The 9,796-nt window shown below is 32.5% G+C and overlaps 1 protein-coding gene and 1 long non-coding RNA gene across 2 annotated transcripts; both read left to right on the forward strand.

The window, feature by feature from the left end:
• The first annotated feature begins 271 nt into the window (after positions 1–271).
• LOC111894499 (uncharacterized) lies at positions 272–1,868 on the forward strand. Its single transcript, XR_008232094.1, has 3 exons — positions 272–363; positions 459–604; positions 682–1,868. It is a non-coding gene; the product is annotated as an uncharacterized LOC111894499 (long non-coding RNA).
• A 3,533-nt stretch (positions 1,869–5,401) lies between these two features.
• LOC111894482 (uncharacterized) lies at positions 5,402–7,628 on the forward strand. The gene is made up of 5 exons (XM_023890559.3): positions 5,402–5,828; positions 5,910–6,013; positions 6,095–6,266; positions 6,391–6,513; positions 6,611–7,628. Exons 1-5 carry the CDS (start codon positions 5,634–5,636, stop codon positions 7,325–7,327), a joined length of 1,311 nt encoding a protein of 436 aa, XP_023746327.2. The 5' UTR covers positions 5,402–5,633; the 3' UTR covers positions 7,328–7,628.
• Positions 7,629–9,796: the final 2,168 nt, after the last annotated feature.

The raw sequence follows: 9,796 nt of genomic DNA on the forward strand, positions 1-9,796 counted from the left end.
CCAGAAATACCACTTAGAGCATTACGTGAGATGCTTGAGAAGAAATACCAACTTGGATTGTCAGACATGAAAGTTCATAGGGCGAAAACAAAAGCCCTGGAATCAATTAGGGGAGATTTTGCTGCTCAGTACTCATGTCTAAGAGACTACTTACAGGAGGTGCAGAGTAGAAATCCAAACACCACAGTCAAACTTCAAGTGCAAAGTGAACCATGTTATGCATCTGAGACCAGGGTATTTGAACGAGTATACATTTGTCTTGGTCCACTAAAAAGTGGATTTGCAGCAGGGAAAAGAGATTTACTAGGGCTTGATGGTGCATTCATGAAGGGTCCATACCATGGTATGATCCTGACAGCAGTGGTATGTGCATAATCATATTTTAGTATTTGATTAATGTTTGACCATAGTTAATTGTTTGCTTATTACTGTGTTTGACATGATAATTCAGGGTTTAGATGGGAACAATTGCACATACCCTTTGGCATATGCAGTTGTTGAAGCAGAGAACTTTAATTCATGGACCTGGTTTTTAACTAACTTAGGAGATGATCTTGGTTTGTATGCAAACTCCAACTTCACTTTCATATCAGATAGACAGAAGGTAAATAAATTTCTCCATTCATTTTCACATGCATGTTTTACAATTCAATAAGCAACTTCACTCTTTTGATGATTTAGGGGTTATTGCCTGCACTTGAGAAACTTTTCCCAGCAGCAGAGCATAGATATTGCCTAAGGCATCTTCATGAGAACATGAAACGTAAATGGAGGGGCAAGGAATTCAAGGATTGTCTTTGGAAATGTGCAACATGTACCACCATACCACAATTCAACAGTGCCATGGAAGAACTAAAGAAACTTAACAGTGAAGCATATGACTGGCTTAATTCTATTCCACCTAAGCACTGGTCCAGATCCCACTTCTCAGGTATATAATATTATGTTTATAAGTGTATAATTTTTAAATATAATCTAATACAGTTGTGTTTTATTAGGGAGGGCACATTGTGATGCTGTGTTGAATAATATGTGTGAGAGTTTGAATAGCAAGATAGTGAAGGGTCGTGATAAGCCAATTATCAGTTGCTTGGAGTTTATTAGGGAGTATATCATGAGGAAAATTGTCATGGTTCAAAAAGAAATTGATAAAGCTAATGGCCCATTAACTCCTACAGCCACTAAGACCCTTGAAAAAATTAAAGAAAGGGCAGCACAGTGTAGGGCAGTGTTCTGTGGCAATGGGAAGTACCAGGTTACAAGTGAAGGTACTAATCAGTATGTGGTTAATATGGACCAACAAACTTGTTCATGTAATAGGTGGGAACTGACAGGCATACCCTGCAAACATAGTATAGCAGCTATATGGGATATGAGGCTCAACAATGAAAATGTTGGAATACCTGAGACATGGGTACACCCAACTTATTGGCTCAAGACATGGAAAGAAATGTATGTCTTCAAAGTTGAACCTATTAATGGGAGGTTATTGTGGGAAAAAAGCACATGTCCTACCAAGTTGATACCACCAAAGTATCGTGTCCCTATTGGCAGACCAAAAAAAAAAGAGAAGAAGATCTGCAACAGAAGATGATGGAGTGTCCACAAAATGGAAATCTGTAACATGCACAAAATGTGGAAATGTGGGCCATAATGGAAGGACCTGCAAGGGACAATCACAGACTGGGAATGGAACAGGAGAAGGTGCAGCAGGGAATACAACAGGAGAAGGTGCAGCAGGTAGCAGTGGTGGTGTACAAAATGGAGTTGGGAACAAAGGAAAAAGCCCCATGCTTTGAGAATTTGTAGTTTGGTATCATGATCATGAAGGATAACTATGTTTTTGTTAGGCATTTATTGCCATATTACTTTGTTGTTATGTGTTGTATTTTGATACTTTGTTGCTGTGTAGGATAACTATTTGTATGCCATAAGACTATGTTGTTATTTTGGATGTCCCTTTATGTTAATGGTCAATGGTTATCTTGGATATTTTAGAGTTTTTGTCCTTTTTAATTGTTATATTGGATGCTAGTATTGAATGGTATATTGCATATGTTGCAAATACCACATTATCATTAAATTTGAACACCAACTGATAACACCACATTATGATTACACAATATATTGCAACTAAAATTGAAATTTTTTTGTTAATACAAATAACATTACAAAGAGTCTCCATTACAATATACACATACCAAAATACTAACAACTTCATTACTTAACCTACACTTTGTATATAAGGACTGAAACAAAAAAAACCCAGCTAATAACTAGGTAAAGCTTCAATTTGCGATTTTGTTCTTCAAGTTTCATCCTAAACGCCATACAATCATAGTCCTGATCATAATCATTCACCCATCCTATGAACTTGCATAATGGTCCCTGAACCAATTAAAGTAGATGAAGAATTAGGGCAAAATTAGAGAAGACGAAGAACGAAATTGAAATCATTAACCTTACCTTTACTGTACAAGCATAATAGAGTTTCCCAGGGTTTCTTTTGCTATAAGATGTGCGAATCACTGCAGTGGCTCCACAATTGCATTTAATATCGATCATTGTTATGTATTTGGAAGAAATCGATCGAACGAGGGGAAGAGACGAACGAGAGGATACAGAGGAAAAGAGGGTTGCAGTGTTCTTTATAAGATTTAAGGTGTAACGGCATTAAATATGGACACAAACCCTAAAAAGACGAAAATTCCCCTGCGTGCAAGGCACGTGGGTAGCTTAAACGGAAGGAGTTAACAGTTAACGTGCATAGGGACTAACCATGCAAGATAAATAACAACGAGGGACTGCACGAGTTAAATTTTGGAAATAGGGACTAAACATGCTTTCTGGCATGTGCACGAGGGACCAACGGTGTAATTTACCCATCTTTTTATTTATTCCAAAGTTTTTAAACTTTCAAAAGTATGTAAACAAGTAAAACCATCATAAGCGGAGAGAAATGGATAGATGTTAGAAGAGTAACATGTTACTCATATGAATGTCACCCTAACTTGTTCATATGACGTCGATATAACGTGTTTTTTCTATTTATTTATATATTTTTAAAAAGCTTAAAATTATTAATAATTATTATTATTCTTATGAGACTTTATAAATATAAAATTTATAAAGATTTTGAGAACATTCAATATGTTCTTATTCTTTGAAGAACATTCAACAACTACTATCTAACACTACCAATGAACTGAGACACCTACATATGAGTTATTTGAAATAGTCATTTAAAAAATAAACTTTTAAAATATGTTTATAAAAAGGTAATGTTTAAAAATAATTTTTTAGATAAAAGTCTCAAACAATCAAACTCTTAACAATTAAAATGTTTAAATTGTCAATGGCATATGTTGGTGTAACAAAATCACTAGAAACAAAGGTAAAGTGTAAACCTTACCTACATTTTAAATCATAATTACAACATTTTTTAAATATCTAAAAGTGAAACTTCATATTTGGTCTTTAGCTAAGTCTTTCAATCTGAATATACGTCAAAAGATGTTTAGGTTGAGGTTAGAGAATCCTTTTAAGCATAATCAAGGTCAATTCTTAAGGGTATTGGATAAGCGACAATCTAAACCCAAAGTCAAACTACTAATACTTGTATAGATTCAATATTTGGGGAAAATTCATTTTAAAATTAAACATTGCTAAAGAACATGAAACTCATCAATAATAAGTCAACAATTTCAAAAGAATGCAATGCATCATGCTTCCACTATCAATCACTAAGTTAATCTAGTAGTACAAATCTCACAATGATGGTTGAAGATTAGGGCTCATGTATAGATAACATATATCATAATATACACTTTTTAATGTACATTCAAATTCAAAGTTCAACTAGGTATCAACCATCCATCACACTACACAACTTGAGGGATAACAAATCCACTCATCTAAGTGAAGACATTCAAGAATGCCATCATAACTCTTTCAAAGTTCCAAAAAATTAGGTACCCATAAGTGTCGCACCAAGTCTAACCCAACTTACATGGATACATAAGTTGATGAACAAAATCTCTTTCAAAATATTTCCCCATTATAAAACTCTTTAAAAAAACATTTCATAAATGAACACATATAACATATAGCATCTCAAGTAGTAAATTCACATAAGAAAACATTTATAGAAATATTTCAAAGTACAATACGTAACAAGGACATGTATTATTGGGTAACAAACTCACCTCAATTGTTACAAGTACACTACTTGATTTTTAGTGTCATTTGGATGTCAATTAGTTACCTAAAGATCCAATATTTTGAGTAATTAATTGCTAATTAGTTTCTATATACTTAAACTAAAGCATATAAACCTAACATAGCCATTTCCCATAATTCCTAAGCCTATAGAAGGTTACGAAAGCAAGAAAATTGGAAATGGATTAAAAAAATATGTATGTAAGTAGAGCTTTACTCGGTCAAGTTGAATCACTTTATGATTCTACTCGACCAAATGGAATGTCTTGACAACACAAAATGAGTTTAAACCTCCAATAAGCTTTCACATGTTGTACATTTTGATTCCAAACACTCTTAATTCTAACTCTAATGACTTAGGATGCTTAATCAAAGTTTAAGGATTTGCTCTAACACAAAATTAAAATATGATTAACATCCGCAATTCATTAATTAAAGAATGATCTTCATCATCTTCTAATTAGAACATTAAAACTTAAGTATTACCACTAGATTAAAATCTCTCCAATGATTTGAACTTTGAACACTAAGATCAAATTGCAAATCATTAGAAAACGCTAAATTCATATTTAAACTTAAATATGAATAGTCCAAGAATGATCATCCATTCTTCGAGCTCATAAACTTCATCAAAGCTTCATAACATCGAATTTTGACTGAATTTGAGACTTCAACAATTGATTTGGACTTAAAGTCATTGAAATTACATCTAAAACTCAATTATAAACCCAATCCATACTTTTAAATCGAAATTTATTGGATTCATGGATGAATTCATGAAGCTATTATTTCAAATCCACATTAAAGCTTCATAGAGTAACTCTATTTTTGGTCGATGAGATGAACTTACATCGTTAAAATGATGTTATAAACATCAAATTCACCACATAACTTAATATAATAACATATTTTTTTCATATTATTTAGATTTATGGAGCATTCTTAAGCCTAGAACGCAGAACTGGAGAAGAATGCTACCTTTAGTACTTCTCTTAAATAAGATTGACTTGGAACTTCACTAGATCTTCATTTTGGCTTTTAATTTCACCATGTTAGCTCTCAAAAATGTTTTGCCTCTCAACCCCCATAGCTTTAGTCATTCGATGAATCAATTTATTAAAACGAAACAATTTTTTAAAATGAAAAAATCACCTCACTATTAACCGTAGATAATAACATGTTGAGTTAAAACTGTATAGTTTCAGAACCAAGAGGGGTTTAAGTGTACACAAAATAACACTAATGGGCAGTTGTGTAGAATTTTGAATTTTCTTTATAAAATGTTTGTAAAATTTCAATCGTCACAACAAAAAGTTAGAAGGTGGTTTCTCTCTTTTGTTGTCTTTGCCTCCTGCCATATTTGAAGGCTTCTTCCTTTCATACTTATCGTCTTCTTCACTGAAGACTAAGCAAACATGGGAAGAATCAGAAGAAAATTCGATGCTCTCTTTGGCCGGAAATTCGAAACCTCAAAGTTCAAAGCCACCGTTAACCTCGCCATTTCCCGCCTCTCCGTCCTCAAAAACCAGCGTCAAGCTCGCCTCGGGGTGGCTCGCTCCGATATCATCGATCTCCTCAAGCTTAACCACCATGAACACGCTCTTAACCGGGTACCCACTTTCTCCAGTTCTATCAACGATTCTATTAAGAGCCACCCCTTTAATTAAACTTTAAATTATGGTATGTGACAGGTTGAGCAAGTGATTAAGGAGCAGAACATGTTTGATGCGTTTGTAATGATGGATGGTTACTGTCATCTGCTGTTACAAATGGTGAATCTCATAGAACAAGAGAAGTACGTGATTTCTGTGTTTTTTTAGCATGTTCATTGTGTTTAAGTTTCTAGGACTAATCATTTTCTGCAAATTTACATCAGGAATTGCCCTGATGAACTAAAAGAAGCAGCATCAAGCTTGCTGTACGCAGCTCCTAGATGTGGAGAGTTCCCGGAGCTTCAAGAGATTCGGGCGATTCTCACAGCACGTTTCGGGAAGGAATTTGCTAATGGTGCTATTGATTTACGGGGTAACTGTGGAGTTAACACGAGGGTAAGAACATAAACTGGGATTCATAATTTCATATGATTTGTAACATATCAGATCGATATTTTGTTCATTTTAAGTTGAAATTTTGACATCGAGAGTATGTTTTCATTTTGATGGTGTTAATCAGATGATACAGAAACTGTCTCCCCAAAAGCCATTCTTGGAGAACCGAATGAGGATGCTTCAGGAGATCGCTACAGAGAATGGCATCGTTCTGCAACTAGACGATGTGTCTCCAGTGATTAAAGAGGTAACTAAACTAAATCAGATTCAATGAAAAAACTGTAAAGACTTCAAGTAAAAGATTGACTTACGATTAAATTCTATGGGTTGTTGAACAAAAACAGAATCAATCAGAAGTCGGGGATGTATCAACACATGGTGGGATTGAAAACACTTCGAATGCTTTGGGGGAGGAATTCGTTGAAGTTTCGAGTTTCTCCGAGTCCAGAAAGGGGAAGAAGAAATTCAGGGATGTACAAGATGCTGCACAAGCCGCGTTTGAATCAGCCGCGTATGCAGCGGCTGCCGCCAGAGCCGCGGTGGAGCTCTCCCGGCCAAGATCTTTCGATTCTGATAATCCCGATAGTCCCAATTCCCGACCAAGAAAAGCACGTGATTTTAAGCCAGATAAATCAAAACTCCAAATGAGACATGAGAAAAGTCACGAATCGGAATCGGAATCCGAATCTGAATCTGAATCTGCCCTAAACCGTAAAGCAGAACATGAAGATAAGGTAGAAAATGTTGGCGAAAAAATTAGGAAAATCACGGTGGCCGGAGACAATGATGGTTCTGATTCAGATAAGTATAAGCAGTCATTCGAGAAGATGAAGACGGTTGTTTTCGATGATAGTGACCATGACATTGAAAACAATAATACTGGTTTTTTGTCATCAAGAAACTATGATAAAGGAATGGATGCAGAACAAGAACAACCGGAGTTTCATTCTGGAAACAGTGAAGCAGGATTTGGTGAAGGGTGGAAGATGGAGTCGGGAGTGAAGCAACTAGATTTTACAAAGAGGCCGATTTCTGTGAGGACTAAACGAGTTTATGTATGATAACAAGCTGTGAATTGTGTGATCTTGTTCGAAGTTTTGCAATTACGAATGGGTAATATTTCATTTCATTTGTGCGTTTTGTTCCTGAGTTTTGAAGGTTTGATGTTTTTTTTTTTTATTAACTTAATTTCTGTAAAAATGCATTTTGTTATGCTAGGAAGGTTATGTACTTATGTTATATGTTGCATTCCACGTAGGTGGTTGTAAATGAATGATCTTATGGATTGTTTCAAGATTTGATAGATTAGATTGGATAATGGATATTCTTATTTAAATAGCAAATTATATAAAAGTTATCATATTTTGGTTTTTTTTTCCGGATTAGATCAGATAATGGATAATGCATTACCTTCTCATTAGTTTGATCTGTATTTATCATCGTATAAGAGTCCAATCATGGCAACAATTTAGGCTATCAACTACTTGACTAACTGCAATTATAGGATTTGGGTTTGGGATATATATATATATATATATATATATATATATATATATATATATATATATATATATATATATATATATATATATATATATATATATATATATATATATATATATATATATATATATATATATATATATATATATATATATATATATATATATATATATATATAGTCAAGATCAAATAAAAATGAAATTTTTGGTAGGAAGCTAAGAAGTTTTTTTTCTATATATTTTTTTCGCGAACAAACAAAATGAATCATTAGATGATTCATTTGTAAGATGATTCACAAGAAAAAATTCTCAAAAAAACATCGCGATGATTCATTTATACAATGATTTTGTTGTTATTCACTAAAATTGTCAAAAAAGTGAATTTTTTTTCTTAATTTACTTAAAAATGAATCATAAAGATGTTTTTTTGGGAATTTTTTCTTGTGAATCATCTTACAAATGAATCATCTAGTGATTCATTTCTTTTGTTCGTCAAAAAGATATGTAGAAAAAAAACTTCTTACCTTCCTACCAAAAAATTTTCTTACCGGATCTATATATATATATATATATATATATATATATATATATATATATATATATATATGGGACGGTTCACTTGAGATTAAAAAAAAAAAGTAGAGATATTAATATACTATATTAATCCACAACATTCTTAGGAATAGTTAACTTTAGAGACTTTAGTTTTTGGCCACAATAGTTCTAAATGTTGACAATTTTAGTCCAAAGTTTAGACCCTTTAGGTTTTAGCCACAATAATTTTGGGGTTTGACAGTTTTTGTCTCTAGATTGGAGTTTGACAGTTTTAGCCATAAAGGTTTCAAGAATTTGTCATTTTTAGTCAATGACATTTACCAAATATGACACTTCAAGTTTTCACCATATTAGTTTGTGGAGTTGATATTTTTCGTCCCGCTATCTTGGATAATCTACTACACGGCCCTACTTTTTTCATAACATTATACACACAAGATAGAAACAACAAACAAGAAAAAAAAATCAATCGTTTATGCTGGTTTTAATACAAAACCATAAATTGGCTAGAGGAGTTGGTGATCCATGATACCACAAAAATATGTTCCTTCCAAATTCATTAGTTTACATATTAACATGTAAATTCCTTTGTTACAGCATAAAACACACCCTATATAGTTTTTCTTTTTGCAATTTATATTGTATTGAAATATTAGATGTGTTTAAGTGTGCAATTATTAAATGTTTATGAGAAATTAAAATGAAATATAAATTATAATTGTCGTTTTAAATTGCTAACCGTTAGTATACATAACAATGTTAATTGAAATTTAGAATTCTTAACAATAACATACATAGACAATGCTAATTGAAATTTAGAGATCTTAAGGTTAATAAATATGATATTGTGTCTAAAGTGTAAATATCAGTATCACTTAAAAAAATAAAAAGAAATATAGATATTCGTCATTCGGTTAACCATTAATATTAGACAACATGAATAGTGTCCAAACCAGAAACCAGAAAACCATATGTTATACATGCTTGATTACCAAAACGAAAAAAAAAGTCAAAATAACCGAAACTATTTGTTGGAAATTAACTACTCGCGACCGTTGTATCGCACGAATTTACCATTGGGATATACATAACTAACTGCCAAAAAGAAACGATTCACCAAAACAAAATTATTCAAAGTCTGATAATTCTGGGGTTCGATATATATATATATATATATATATATATATATATATATATATATATATATATATATATATATATATATATATATATATATATATATATATATATATATATATTGTTTTAACATTGTTGGAGGATTGATTTTTGGAAAGAATTAACAAACCGATGGTAAATGATATTTTCCAATATTTTGTGTATTCCTTGGCACATAACATGTTGAAAAGAAAATAATAGTCGAAAGATGTTACAAACACACGACCCATCAAACCGGTCAGAGTTTGGTTTAGGGTAGAAAAACAACTCAACATAGTCTTAAAAAAATTATGTTGA

The sequence above is a fragment of the Lactuca sativa genome, chromosome 4 (assembly GCF_002870075.4).
Source record: "Lactuca sativa cultivar Salinas chromosome 4, Lsat_Salinas_v11, whole genome shotgun sequence".
NCBI lineage: Eukaryota > Viridiplantae > Streptophyta > Magnoliopsida > Asterales > Asteraceae > Lactuca > Lactuca sativa.